Source organism: Arvicanthis niloticus, chromosome 21 (assembly GCF_011762505.2).
Source record: "Arvicanthis niloticus isolate mArvNil1 chromosome 21, mArvNil1.pat.X, whole genome shotgun sequence".
NCBI classification, from domain to species: Eukaryota; Metazoa; Chordata; class Mammalia; order Rodentia; family Muridae; genus Arvicanthis; species Arvicanthis niloticus.
In genome coordinates this window covers 17,100,976-17,116,438 of record NC_047678.1, presented here as the reverse complement: position 1 = coordinate 17,116,438, position 15,463 = coordinate 17,100,976, and the positions used below count along the sequence as shown (strand labels likewise).

The 15,463-nt window shown below is 37.3% G+C and overlaps 1 protein-coding gene across 2 annotated transcripts in view; it reads left to right on the top strand.

Moving 5' to 3' along the window:
* Rasa2 (RAS p21 protein activator 2) overlaps positions 1-15,463 on the top strand; it is an 88,846-nt gene that overhangs the window by 18,584 nt on the left and 54,799 nt on the right. For both annotated transcript variants that reach the window (XM_034484055.2, XM_076917718.1), the window contains exons 2-4: positions 1,161-1,278; positions 6,924-7,027; positions 9,826-9,920. In XM_034484055.2, the coding sequence (XP_034339946.1) occupies positions 1,161-1,278; positions 6,924-7,027; positions 9,826-9,920 (317 nt within the window). The remainder of the gene's footprint in view (positions 1-1,160; positions 1,279-6,923; positions 7,028-9,825; positions 9,921-15,463) is intronic.

Here is a 15,463-nt window from a genome sequence, read left to right as displayed (position 1 = left end):
TGGATTATGGCTTATCGACAGAGTGTTCATCTACCATGCACTCATGCAGACAGCTTGGGTCTGATCCCAGCATGGAAAAGGAAAGAAAAGATCACATCTCTTGGTGAAAAACAGGTTATTGGAGAGTAAAAGAAGCAGAAGATAATGAATTTTAGATTTTGTCTTTTTAAAGGTCTTCTAGATTTGCTAATAAACTGGATTGTATAAGGGAGAGGCAGGAAGATGAAGAGTGAGAAGGAAGTGGTGGTAGACCAAGGGAAGAGCTTATAGAAGAGGAAGTCAGACTGGTTTGGGGGACTTGTTAAATATGAGATACCTGCCAGATAGCCAGTGGTATGGATGAGGGAAGGTCAGGCCTGCAAACACAGAACTGGGAGCTCCTAGCACTGTACACAGTACACTGCAGTAGTTTATAGAAAAAGGAAGGGGTAATCCAGAACAGAGCCCTGAGGCAGTTACAGCGTTGAAATGAGAAGGAGATGAACAAAGAGTGGAAGACATAGGAGGAAAACCAGAGTATATGTTGTGGGATCCAAGAAAAGGGAGCATGTTAAATGTCTACTCTGTTAGGTGATGCTGCTTGAACATTGGTGACCTTGACTAAAGCAGGTTTGTCATCACTTTGGAATCGGAAGCTGATTAGAGAGGGCCACAGCATGAATGGAAAGTGAAACATGGAGAGACAGTGCTTTGAAGAAGTTCTCCTGGGAGAAGAGGTGGGACCAAGGATGATTATTTGCTTCTTTTGTTTGTTTTAATTGTGAAGTGTTGTTTATATGCTGCTGAGAGCAAGCTGGTAGAAAGAAGGAAAATTCCTCAGATGGCTCTGGTGGGACAGGATGGAGAGAAACCACTGTTTCATAGAGGAAGGATTCAGTGAATGTCTACACATAGCTCCTCCGTCTTTTTTACTTTTAGACACTTAGGGGTTTCCTCATAATAAAGATTCTGTTTTCTATAGATGTGTCAGGAAAGGCGCAGCCCTCCTTAGCCGCATCGCCAGTCTTCACTGCTCTCCCTTAGATGCCCTCGGCCTCTCTGATCACTAGTTGCTTTTTTTCTATAATCCATATTATGCCTTCTTCCAGACTGAATTCATATATAAGCTTTGGGTGATATAAGTAAAAAATTAACATCAATTTAAACATTTGTGCCAACAGATGAAGCAAAAAATTTATTGCCATATCTTGGACCCAACAAAATGCGAGATTGTTTCTGCACTATAAATTTGGACCAGGAAGAAGTTTATCGCACCCAGGTTGTTGAAAAGTCTTTAAGGTTAGTAGAAAAATTAGAAATTATTAATACATATATTCATATTTTATGTATTTTCCAGATTTTTATCATCAAATTGACTTTCTTGATTTGAAACTAATATTTCTATTTAAAGGTTTTCTATTCTGTTATGAATTTATTTTTTAGATTTACAGAATATAACCATTTGAAGAGGCCTTGAATGTCAACTGAGCTGACAGCTTTGGTCTCCTTAGCAGTAGCTCTGCCAAGTGGTCATGTGGCATCTACCTAATAATGTTTTAGTCACCAAGACATTCACACCTCCTAAGTAGTAGTCTACATGGTCTTTGAACTTCTGACTCAGAAAGTGCTTATGTTTAATTGGTTAATGATTATTAAAATGACATCCAGTCATGTGCCAAGCATTTGCTCAGTTCTGGGTTCTGTTTACTCCTCTGTAAGAATGACATCAGTGACGTGCTTGCTTTCATGTAGCTTTACATTGCCTTAGAGAGTATTTTTTCTTAGTTGTCCTAGCTTTGTCATGTAGATTTCTGGGGAACAATTTCAGTCCATCTTTTATGTGACAGTATTAAATGTTTGAAAACAACTATTATAAGAGTTTCAGTATGTTCTCTAGGTTAAATATTGCCTATTTGTTTGTGCTTTCCTCAAAGCACATCATTCTTATTTCTCCAAAGAATAAATTAGCTCAAAGTTCACACAAGTGGAAGCTAGAGAGGTAGATGGCTTTCTTGGTAAAGTACTTGCTGCACAAATATGAGGTCAAGTGTTACATCCCCAGTACCCATGTAAGAAAGCCAGGTGCAATGGCTCCCACTTAGAGTACCCAGTGCTGGGGACATGGAGGTAGGAGGATTCCAGGAACCTGCTGGCCAGCCAGTGTAGCCAAATTGTTTAGAAAGAGTCCTTGTCTCAAAGAATAAGGTGGAAAATGATTGAGAAAGATAACTGATGTTAACCTCTGTCCTACACACACCCTTTCTCTGCATCTGCATATATACAAGTTACTTACTAATGTATTACCAGGGAATAAGCCCTTGGTAGATTGTTTTTATCTTTGAAAGTAATTATTCTTTGACAGCACTACAGTGAATTCTTCTTTGCCTCCTCTGCCTTATAGCAGTGTTTGTGTTTGTAATTTTGATATAGAACTGTGCTAAAACCAGGTGTCATGATACATGCTTTCAATCCCAGCACTTGGAAGGCAGAGGTGGTCAGATCTCTGTTGAGGTTGAGGCCAGCCTGGTTTACGTAACAAGTCCCTGGCCAGTCAGTGCTATATGAGAGTCTATCTCAAAAAAAAAAAAAAAAAAAAAAAAAAAGGCAACCAAACTACCACCACCAAACTGCTGAAAGATAGAAAGAAAACATGGAGGATTCTGGGAGTTGTTAAGACAAGCATAGTGAATGAAACAGTTGTCCCAACTGTATTTTATTCCATTGGACTTCTGGAGTATGCTGTGGTACTTTGTTACCCTCTCCCACATACTTGTCTGTATTATACTCTGATGTTTGCCTGTGTCTCCTTTCCTTTTCTTTCTTTGTCTTTTCTCCTCTTTGCCCTTCTTTCCCTTTTCCTTTCCTGCTCTCTACCTGGAGCCTAGCTACATAGCCCGAGTTAGCATTGAACTCTTACTCTTACCTCAGCCTCAAATGCTGGTGCTGTAGGCCTGCCCCTCTGTATAGTTTTTTTTTTTTTTTTTTTTTTTTAAATAAAGAATTATTTATTTACTTTTTGTGAGTATACTGTCATCTTCAGAAACACCAGAAGAGGGCATTGGATCCCATTACAGGTGGTTGTGAGCCACCATGTGGTTGCTGGGAATTGAACTCAGGACCTCTGGAAGAGCAGTCAGTGCTATTAACCACTGAGCTGTCTCCCCAGCCCTATTGTTTGGTTCTTACAATTTTGAACTCTTCATAAGAAAAGTATATAAAACTAAAAGTAGCCCTCGTAGTGGCTCAGTCAGCAGGTAAAGGAACCAGCTGTCAAGCTTGAAACTTGAGGTCAGTATCCAGAGCCCATATGGTGGAAGAGAACCAACTCCTACAGGTTGTTCTCTGACTTTACATGTGTGCCCTCCTCAAAAAAAAAAATTACATATAAGTACATAATTAAAAACAAAAAACTAACGGTACCTTAGTAGCTCAAAAATATTGGAGTAATAAAAGATTTTGTCACAAGTCCTATGCCCATATTGATTTAGAATCTTGATATTTTTCACATTTGTGCATTCAGACTCACAGATGGCCTTTTTATTTGCGTTTATGAATAATGGAATCACGTCACTAAAAGGCTGCATGGTTTGTCATTAATGAAGGAAGTTACAAGCAAAGCTGGAATTTCAGACCTGAAATTATTTAAATTTTGGTTTGTTACAATTTTATATCACAAGGTAATTAGTAATTACAAAATTAAATAGTAATTTTGTAAATTGAGTCCATAAATTGAGTATACTTAACGGTTTGTAATATGTAACCATATATGAAAAAATAACCCTTAACCTTCTGAATGTTTGTATAGTGGAAAAATGATGAAACCAGTTTTCTTCATTTCTTTCTACCTTCAAAAAGGAAGATAATTTGAAAGATAATTTCAAGCTAGCTGTGTCACTGCCTTAGACACCTAAAGGTATGGCTAGCTAGACTAAATAAATTTTGGATTCTGAATGCCCTCTAATCTTCCCATCTAGGATAGAGCAAAATAATCTGAAATAAAAATCTTTCCTCATCCTGACTTTATTATAATGTTCTTAATACTTGCCTAAATTGTAATCAACCATTAAACTGAAAGTAACTACATTGTAGGTCTTTCTAAATTTTTTTTAACCTTTGGAATTTTTCCTTCAGTTTTTATAACCAAATTTGAATTCTAAAACAGAAAATACTTTAGAATTCTAAAAAAATTTAAGAGATTTTGCTTCTAAATATCTAAATCAAAGCAAATGCTTAATAATTAAGGTTTTCAAAATACAAGAAGATTCAGATATTTCATAAAGGAAGCTATACAAATGTCTCAGAGACACATGAAAAGAGATCCAGTTCCATTAACCATCAGGAAAATACAGTTTAAAACCATTTTTGTCACTATTAGGATGCAATCTAATGATAGAACTTTCCTCAGTTCACTGACTATCTGTGGGGTGATTGCAGGGGGTACAGGGAAATGTCTGGGAGATAGGTGATAGGTTTTATATTTAATTCTTTCTTTGGAAATTCCATATCTGAATGTATTGTTTGTAAGTTGTACCCACTCCGTTACCCTCCCTCGTCTGATTCCCATGCACACTCTCTGAATTCCTTCTAGCAAGCTCTCCTACTTTCATGTGTTTGTGTGTCTGTATGTGACCCACTGAGTTTCATTAGGGCTGCTTGCATGAGTGTAGGTAGAGCATTATGTACTGGAGCATGGGCAGTGAACAAATGGCTACACCACTGAAGAAAATTATTTCTCCTTTCTAGTAGCCATTAACTGCTGGTGGGGCCTCCCAGGCCTCTTCCCCAACCATGATAGATAGGTCAATTAATAAAGTCTTGTCTTGAAAGCATTGAGAACTTCAATTTGGATACTTAGCACCCATGTAAAAAGCCAAACACTAGTGGTGTAATCCCAAAGCTGAGATTGTAGAGCTGGGACGATCCTTGGAACTTGCTGGCCAGTCAGTATAGCCATATCAGAGAGCTGCAGGTTCAGCTAGAAACCCTGTGTTTTAAAAAATGAGGTAGAGATAGATGAAGGAAGACGCTTGATATCTACTTCTCATCTCTGTACTAATGCACACATGGGAGTATACACATCCACACACCAGTACACACAAATCAAATCACTGAAGCTGGGAAAATAGCTCAGTCTTGTCATTACAAGCATGAAGACATGAGTTAGGTTCCTCAGCACCCATAAAGCTGTGTTGCAGTGGTATGAAAATGAGCTGGGCTTATATGACCAGGAGGGTCCCTGGGGCTTGGTAGCCTGCAGTGTGACCAAACAGGGAGTTTCAGACTTAGGCAAAGAATCAAAAAATTAGGTGATGACACTCAACTAGGTGATTGACCTCCGGCCTTTATACTCAAACAGTCCAGTCACATTTGCACACATACAAAGAGATCATATCACTGGGCTAAGAATACAGTTCAATAAAAGAGCACTAGTGTTATAACAGTTAAAATGTATACAGTATTTAGCTTAAACAGAAAGGGGGAAGATGTAAAGGAATTCTAATTCAGCATCTTGCCTGTTCTGGCAAGGCATGACATCCAAAGACCTTCTGAGTCTCTGTGGTCTGGCTGGAATACAGACATACTCTTAGCACACACCTTTAATCCCAAACATGAAGGTAAAGTTAATTTGTAGAAGAAAGCAGCCACGAGGGGCAGACAAAGTAACAAATCAAGAAAAGATTTGACAGAATGAGTCAGTGATAGGATACGCCCAGCTCTCATGAGAAAGAAAAGTGACTTAAGAGAGCAGCACAAAGGGGTGGGGGAGTTTTACCGGGAGTTGTACAGAGATAGGTTGCAGACAAAAGATAGAACAAGACAGAGAATGAGAAAAAACCAGATTAGAACAGATTGCCATAGTTAGTTTGAGGCCAAGTAGAGCAATTCAATCAGAAGCTGAGAGAAGCCAGTTTGAATCAGTCATCTTAGAGAGGAGTTTGGGCCAGAAGAGCTGAGTCAAACCGGCCAGCCAGAGTTCAGAAAGAGCTAGAAAGAGTAAGCTTCTGAGACAACAATACATCTGGCAAATAAAAGACATTTACATACTTGCCTAGCATACAGAAGGCCCTAGGCTCTAGCCCCTGGAGCCCACTCCCACCCCTCATAAAATGAGTTCCTTGTGATATTAGGGTACTATTGGGAGCATAAAGGAACTTTCTAAAGTGGTAACAATATTCTATATTTTGATTGGAGTGGTAACTTCTACACAGGTTTGTAAATTTATCAAAAGCTGCTAGTCTCCATAGATCAGATTTGATTATATAGAACTCAAAAATAACCCAGGAAAGATAATGAAAATACCTAATAGTCAATATTTTTTTAAGATTCATTTATTTCATCATGTATATGAGTTCTGTAGCTGTCTTCAGACATCAGAAGAGGGCATCTAATCCCATTACAGATGGTTGTGAGCTACCATGTGGGTGCTTGGACTTGAACTCAGAACCTTTAGAAGAGCAGTCAGAGCTCTTAACTGCTGAGCCACATCTCCAGCCCAATAGTCAATATTTCTAATACATTTAAAATATTTTATATAGCATTATTCATTTTAGATATTAGGTATTATTGTGAGCAGTACGACTTTTTACTGTTATATTGTTCGAAGATAATAGTGTGAATGGCGTTGTTCTTGACTCTCATGTAGGTCAACAGTAGGTGAGAATAGCCTAGGCAGTTACTAGGTCCTTCTGTTCAGAGGACCTTCTGAAAAACTGTATGTTTAGAATTCATTTGACACCTGAAGTCTTTTCAGTTCAGCTTGATTTGTATAGAATTTGTTTGAAACTCTGAAGAATTTTAGTTTATAATTTCATTGATGTTTATTGAAAATGAAATTTGAATGATTTTATTATTGGTATGATTTTAACAGTGGTGGTAACGCGTATTTAATAATGATAATAAACTATATATTATTTAACATAATGAGCTTTCTTTTTTCTCTCTAGTCCATACTTCAGTGAAGAATTTTATTTTGAGATTCCAAGAACTTTCCAGTATTTGTCTTTTTATGTTTATGATAAAAATGTTTTACAAAGAGATCTTCGTATAGGTAGGTATTATTCATAATTATTTATAAATACAACATTAGTGTTATGTTCATTCTTTCTGTAAGTAAGGAGGTGTTAAAAACTGCAGGGTAATATATGTTCAACATTTCTAATCCTTTTCTCTAGATTTATGTTCATTGATTTTTTTAATTGGTATATTCACTTTAAATGACATTCTGTGAACAAGCCTTTGCTGGCTTCGAGTCAAGTATGATACATGTTTTCATACTAGCTACAAATAATAATGATTTCTCAAAGTCACCATTGATATTTGCTTATTTTTAGAGTAAAAATCACCAGGTATGGAAGTTCACACTTGTACCAAGAGATTGCGGCAGAAGAGTTGCTGTCTGTTTCAGGCTATCTTAGGTTACAGAGTCAGACTTTCCTATCTAGAAAAAAAGAAAGCCAAACAAATATTTATTAAAAAGCAAATACTAATTTTAAGAAAAACAGTTTATAGTTAAAAAACATAGGGCACAAGCAATAATTTGCTTCTGAAATGTTTTACCCAGGGCCTGGGTTGTCTTTTGGGAAGATGGCTGTATCAGGTGTATTTCCTGTGATCTGAAAGATGTAGCAGGAATCATTAATTCCTGAGTAGCTTTTAGGCACACTCTTGGTTAAATAATCTTATGTTGAGGCAACATGGAAATCGAATCACTGTTTGTAACAGTACCAGTATGATTTATAGAACGTGGGTGTGAGTTGTTCAAAGGAATAGGTTTCAAATAAAAGAATTAAAAACCCTTCCTTTTAAAGTTGAGGACTTGGCTTTCTCTCTCTCTCTCTCTCTCTCTCTCTCTCTCTCTCTCTCTCTCTCTCTCTCTGTGTGTGTGTATGTGTGTGTGTGTGTGTTCATCTTTTTCTTCATTTCTCATCTTAAAATTCAATTTAAAAAACCCTGAAGTACATTTTTCTAGTGTCATTTTCTACAATTCTAGCTGTCACACAAAGAATTTTTATCTTTATATTAGATTTCACTCAAAATATTTAAAAGAAAACAGATTGATAGGTTTAAAGTTTTATGTGTTTTCAGTTTTGTGTGTTAACAGACTGACTGGATTTTCAGTCTCTTGACTATTGCTACAGTTGCCATTCTACTACAGATCTGCTTCTGTACTTTAACATCTGTTCTTTATACATCTGCAGTTTGAGTTTTAACTTACAATTGTAGAGATAAACATAAGTCTGTAATATGTTTTAAAAAGTTTAAGTAATAACTTTATTAAGGTGTAAGTTACATACCATAAAATTTCTTGTTTTAAAGTGTATTATATTTAAAACTTATTTTTAATGGCTCAGAGAAAGAATCATTTCACATATACATATTTTGATATATATCATGTATATATACACATACATATAGAGCAAGACATGAAAAAATGGTAAGATTTTGGAAATCTTGGGTAAAGAAAAAGTTTTGTGTACTGTTCTTGGCAGCTGTTTTTTAAATTTGAAATTCTTTTTTTCCCTGTTTTTTTGTTTTGTTTTGTTTTGTTTTTTGTTTCATTTTGAGACAGGGTCCTTTTTTATAGCCCTGGCTATCTTGGAGTGCACCTTGTAGACTAGGCTGGCCTTGTGCTGGAATTATCAAGATAAAGTATTTGTATAATTTGAAAGCACACAGTGTGTTTTTTAGTATATTCTGCAATTGTATAATCATCACCTGCTTCCAGAAAAAAGATAACTATAAGTTGTTCTGTTTGGTTTTCTGTCTTCCTTTTCTCTTGATATCTGAAAGTTGATGCAGCTTCTCATAATTTTTTTTTTTATAATTTCTAATGTTTTCAACTGTTGAAATAAAAGTAAGATTATGTTGTAAGATAAAGCATACAGTTGGGATACTTAAAAGGAAAAAAAAATTTAAACAAGAAAGAAGTGAATTAATCTTAAACTACCAAATATCTCCTTTGTTGGAGCTTTTGTGCGGTCCTTGAATGGTTAGTCATATGCAAAACTATGTCTGCTTCTTAAAGCTTGCAAGGAGGAAGGAAGTGCTTTGCACCAGCCCGCTAAGTACTTTAGATCATTTGTTTCTTCCTTCCTCTCATACTTCTTTGTTCATGGTAGTCATCTTTCCCTGAGAGACAAAAATGCTTTAGAGAGCAGCCTTGATTGTTAAAGAATATGCATTGAAGCAGTATAGCTAGTTTAATGTTTTGATAAAATGATCTTTGAGGTACTTTTTACTTTTTTTTAGTAATAGGTGATACTGTTTGTCCTTTCACTTAATTGGAGCATATAACCTCTTATTAAATGCAGATGTTACTGCTCAAAATTAACTAGCACATATACTTCATCCACAGTGTTACAGAACTTGGAAAATTATATTGCATTGCCATTTACACTTTGTTTTTTATCCTGAATATTAATCTGAGGAAGTGCTAAAATACCATAGTTACATTAAACTCCAGCTGAGTTTTCCTAATGCCCTGAATCAGAATGACTCACAGAGGGTCTTACAGTAGGCAAGCAGAAATAAGACATTTTTTCTTTAAGGGACAGGAGAAAACAAACTTTATAGAAATGGATTTTGAAATTCTGTAATCTCTGCACTTAGAAGACTAAAGCAGGAGGATTACCATGAATGAGTTCAAGTCTATCTTGAGCTAAATAGCAAGTACCAGGCCAGCTAGGACTACATAGCAACGGCCAGTTAAAAAAAGGGGGGGAGTAATGGTGGATTGTTATATCAACAGATACAAATTATTCTAAAGTAATTTCTGTAAAATACATGCTTATGAACCATAAGATTATATAAACGATGATTTCTCATAATTTTATTTATTTTCTGTAGGAAAAGTAGCCATCAAAAAAGAAGACTTGTGCAGTCACAGTGGTAAAGAAACTTGGTTTTCACTGCAGCCTATTGACTCAAATTCAGAAGTTCAGGTAAGTTAAATGATACAGGAGATTATACCATACAGAAAACCAGTGAAAACCAACTAATTATACTAGTTTATACTGTTATACCTTAACTTGTTATACCTTATTTTACGTTCTAATACCAAACATTATAGTCCTTTAAGTAATAGAGATCTGGAAGGAAATAGCTTTTCCATTTGGATATTTATTTTTAAAAAAAGAAAAAAAAAGAAAAAAGTATGAATGGTGAGGTAGCTCACTGGGCAGAGGTGCTCACTACCAAGCCTGCTGACCTATTTTCAATTCCCAGATCTCCTGTAAAGGTAGAAGGTGAGAACCAATTCGCATCTCTAACCTCCATACATGTGCCTGGCACCTGTACACATACATGTATATATATGTATCCATACAGGAATTAACCACAAAATAATAAATTCTCATTTGGATGCTTTTATTCCATTTCTAATAAACTAGACTTGGAGAACAAATGTTACTTAGTTAAACCATGCCTGAATCTGCAGTGCATAGCTTTCATTCCTACCTCCCTCCTGTTCACCTCCTTTTATTTGAAGGGATATCATTATGCTTGTTAATCTGTTCTTTCTCCTCTTGTCAAAATAAAAGGCCTTGTATAAATTCTATATGTGAACAAAAATGTATTGTTAGCCTGAAATGTATTGTTGAAGTTTCTAAAAAGCTTAAGTCTTTATGACTTAGAAGTTATTTCTAAGGGAATCTTTTCTTTCTTTTTTTTTTTTTCTGTAATCTCATTTATTAAATACAGTAATGATTGTGAAACCATTTGCAAGGGCATAACTGCAAGCAGGATTCTTTGTCTCTTAAGCAGGCTGTAATTTGCTGCTAAGATTCAGAAGTTTAAGACAAGGAGAAAAAAAGCATTTCTACAGACACTTTGCAAACAAAGTATGTCTCCATTTCTTCATAACCTTTTATGCAATTTCTGTGATTAGATTCTAAAAAAAAAAAAGTATTGTGTGCTAAAAATCTCTTCTTAAATATAAAATATAGCCAAGTACTTTTTCTGTTTTATTTACCCCATTTTAATCTTCTTTCTTCCCATTTTACCATAAGTATCTTTCGGCTCTCAGTGCCAGGGAGAAGCAATGTGAGGAAATGGCATGGGCTGATGCTGTTGTTGTATTTTCACTTTAATGGCTGTGAGCTTCATTTCAGTGTAAGGAGAATCAAATCCACCATGCTTGACTCCTGTGGATTGAGAGTACTTTAAAACTTAATTTTCAAGCTGCGCTGTAGCTCAGTTGGTAGAGTGCTTGACTAGCATGTACAAAGCCCAGAGTGCCATCTTCAGTGCCAGTATGGGAATTCAGTGTTGTTCATACAGATTTATAATCTCAGCACCTAGGAAGTAAAGGCGGGCTTTTAAGGCCAACCAGGCTGCATAAACCCTTGTCTTTAAAGCAAACAAAACCTGTTAGCTTCTACACAAATGTAAATTTATTACCACTACTCAGTCTGGTGGTGGTCTAGTTAGGGTTTCTGTTGCTGCAGTGAAGCAACCATGACCAAAAGCAAGTTAGGGAGGAAAGGGTTGATTTGGCTTACACTTCAATTTCCAAAAAAGTCAGCACAGGAACTCAAACAGGAAAGGAACATGGAGACAGGAGCTGATTGCAGAGACCATGGAGGAGTACTGCTTACTGGCTTGTCCCTCATGGCTTGTTTACAAATCCCTCTGCTTTCTTACAGAAGCCAGGTTCACCGACCCAGGAATGGCACTACCCACAATAGGCTGGGTATCATTCACTAAGAAAATGCCTTGCAGCTGGATTTGTTTGTTTGTTTTTTGGTTTTTTGAGACAGGGTTTCTCTGTGTAACCCTGGCTGTCCTGGACCTCACTCTGTAGACCAGGCTGGCCTCGGACTCAGAAATCCGCCTGCCTCTGCCTCCCAAGTGCTGGGATTGAGGCTGTGAGCCACCACTGCCCAGCCCCTACAGCTGGATCTTATAGAGGCATTTTCTCAGTTGAAATTTCTTCCTCTTCAAATAATTCTAGCTTGAATCAAGTTGACGTAAAACTATCCAGCACAGGTGCCTTTCTAATATAGCTTTACCAGATTATCCATTTTTGGTTGTTTGACACGTGATTTAAAAAATTTTCCATCTATAACCCACATGAGAAACCAGTATGGTGTTAGCCATTGGAGGATGTTGCTCAGGTGTACTTGGGTTGCCTTTGCTCTTCCGACTCCCTGATGTTGGGATTATAGGCATGCACCACTGCACCATCTAATCTTTCAGTGATTTGAACAAAAGGAAAGGTGAGAAGGGATTTTGAGATTTTGATCTGAAATGGAATTAATTAGAAGATTTATTACAGTTTGTTACCTTATTAAGTTCATTCTTAATGACCAGCATAAATTTTCTGGAAGATTTAAGAATTTGATTTTGAAAATGTAGAACTCTATGTGTTCTTTATGTGAATCTTGGAGATGATACCAGAAACTAATACCGTGGCATAGGCTTTTATTTGAGAGTATATATTAAAACCATCACCTCTGGACCCTGAAAATACTTAAAGTAGCATTTATGTTTTATATATAGTATTGGCATTTAAATTTTTAGTACTGTTTGCTTTCATGACCATTAGTCATTAGCCTTCCCAGAACTTTTATCTTAAATGGTAATTAGTAAGATTTACCCACTACTTAAAATAGAGTTTAAAAGAAGACTGCTGTAGGAGGGAGGTGGGGGGAGGTAATGCTTTTCAGGGCCATGTGCCATCAGTGGGACTATTATTATTTAGCCACAAACAATCTGAAAATACCACACTAGCCTTGTGAGTATAAAAGATATGAAAACAGCTCACAATTAATACAGAGCCTACTCAGTTATTGTTTGTTTACCCTGTATAAGCTTTATAACATTTTAAAGGCATGAAAAAATAAAAATAGATAATATAAAAAGCAATGAGATTACATTTAGCCAGGACTTAACCCAGTGATTACTTTTAGTAATTATAAAAGTATGTACCAAATACAGTAGTGAGTATGTAATAACATTATCTCATTTAAGGTTCATAGTAGCACAATGAGGTAGGTAATGTTAACTTCATTTCACAGATTATTTTAATAGGAAATAAGGGTGCAGTGGCTTATTTAGTCACAGAAACTGTGATTCTATTAGGGATCTGTCTAACTCCTAATCACAGCACTTTACTGTCTTTCAGTGATATAGTTATAAAAAGAATTCAACAGATTAGAATCGCTCAGGTAGCATAAAATATAAGAACAGAAGCCTACCCAAATTAGTGGGCAAAGAATGCATTAGAAACAGCCTCAGGAGCTCTTAGAGGTCAAATTACAGGAACTTTCTTGGGAATGTGAGCTACATAGTTACCAGACATTTGCATAGATACTGCATGGTAATTGGCAGTTAGGTTCTTACAATAGCCCACAAGATAAAAACTCACATAAGTTAAAAATGATCCTTGAAGTGACTTTAAGTCCTCATAAGCTGGTTGACTGCCACAAAGAATGTCAGGTTTTTATCTGGGGCTTTGATGAGCAGAAGCTGTGTAGTGCCATCCTAAGCAATGGGCCTCAGCTCTGCAGCAGTCCACACTCTAAGGCAGGTGGGGACTGGGAGCCACTGATTGATTTTTTTTTCATGTTTATGCCTATTATTATTATTTAATCTTTTTTTACAGTCCAGACTTTATCCCCCTCCCTGTCCACCCTCTGACTGTTTCACCTCTCCCCCCCCCCCACACACACACAAACACGTGCCTCCAAGAGGATGTCCCTACCCCACTCCCACCCCACCAGACCAGACCTCCCCACTCCCTGAGGCCCCAAGTATCTCGAGGGTTAGGTGCATCTTCTCTGACTGAGTCCAGACCAGATAGTCCTCTGCTGTATGTGTGTCAGGAACCTCATATCAGTTGGTGTATGCTGCTTGGTTGGTGGCTTAGTGTCTGAGAGATCCTGGGGGTCCAAATTAGTTGGCTTTTTACCTTTCATTTTGAAAAATGACTGGTTAATGTTTTTTTTTTCACTCTCTTTAAAATAACTATATACTTACAAAACAAAGAGTGTAGCAGTACATTAGTTAAACTGCTTTGGCTCCTGGTGGGTCGCCACTGGCTGCACTTGTCCAAGAGCTCTCTAGATACACAAATAAAAGACACACACACACCAGTTAATTTTGATACGCTTCAACTAGCTCAATGGATGGGCACTCCTAAACCTCCCCATGGCTAGCAAACACTCCCCTCTGGTATTCCTGACTTAACAGCTTTTAAAATCTGTATTTTATCTCTGCTACCCCAGACCCAGTCAGGGAAGGGCCCCCAGATTCTCACATGCCGGTGGGCCTTTAAGTTTCATCTTTTCGCTTCCACATCATGGCGATTCTGATCTCTGCCTCTCCCTCGGTCCCTTGCCCACATAATCTAAAAGTCCCACCACGTCTCCTTGTCCAACTGTGTGGCAATTCTTTATTATCAATGGAAGCCAGCTGTGGCAGGGACCCTCAGGTCTGGAAGCACAGCTTGTGGGAGCCGAAATAAGACAGAGCATTAGAACCAATTCACAACAAAAGAAACAAAAGATTCTGGAGGTGTGTGAGGGGAGGAGTTGTATGTGATAGGGGCGTGTGTGTGTGTGTGTGTGTGTGTGTGTGTGTGTGTGTGTGTGTGTGTGTGTGCAGGTGCCTATGTATGTGTGAGCTTGTGTAGTTAGAGACCAGAAAATAACCTTGGGTGTCATTCTTTTTTTTCTTTTTCTTTTTCTTTTTTTTTCCTCTCTCTCTTTTTTTATAAATGTAGTTAACTTTTTCTTTCTTTCTTTTGTTCTTTTTTTCTTTCCTTTTTATTTATTTTTATTTATATGAGTAAACACACACCAGAAGACGGCACCAGATCTCATTACAGATGGTTGCGAGCCACCATGTGGTTGCTGGGACTTGAACGCAGGACCTCTGGAAGAACAGTCAGTGCTCTTAACTACTGAGCCATCTCTCCAGCCCCCCTTGGGTGTCATTCTTAAAGATACTTCATCTTGGTTTTTCAGACAGGGTCTCTTACTGGGACCTAGAGATCACTTTTACTAGGCTTGCTGGTCATCAAGTCCCAGGTGTCTACCTGCCTCTGCTTCCCTAGTATTGGGATTACAAGTACACCACAAGAACCATCTGTGTAAGAAAGTCTTTTTTTTTTTTTTTTTGAGATTATAATATTATTTCCCCTTTCCTCCTTCCAAGCCCTTTCATATATCCCCATTGTTCTTTTTCAAATGTGTGACTTCTTTTTTCATTAAATGTTGTTAGGGGTGTGTGTGTGTGTGTGTGTGTGTGTGGTGTATACATGTATTCTTAACATAACTACAACCTACTTAATCTGTATAATACTAGGCTGATTGTTGTATCAGATAACCAACTGGTATAATCTTCCCTGGGTAAGTGTTTCCCCTGCCAGGGTTGGGACCTCCTGGGCTACCTCACCCCAACCCACAATGGTGTGTCTGTTGTCATCCGTGTTCTGCTTGTATTTAGGCAGTCATTTCTGTGAAACTTCATGGGTGTACCTTCT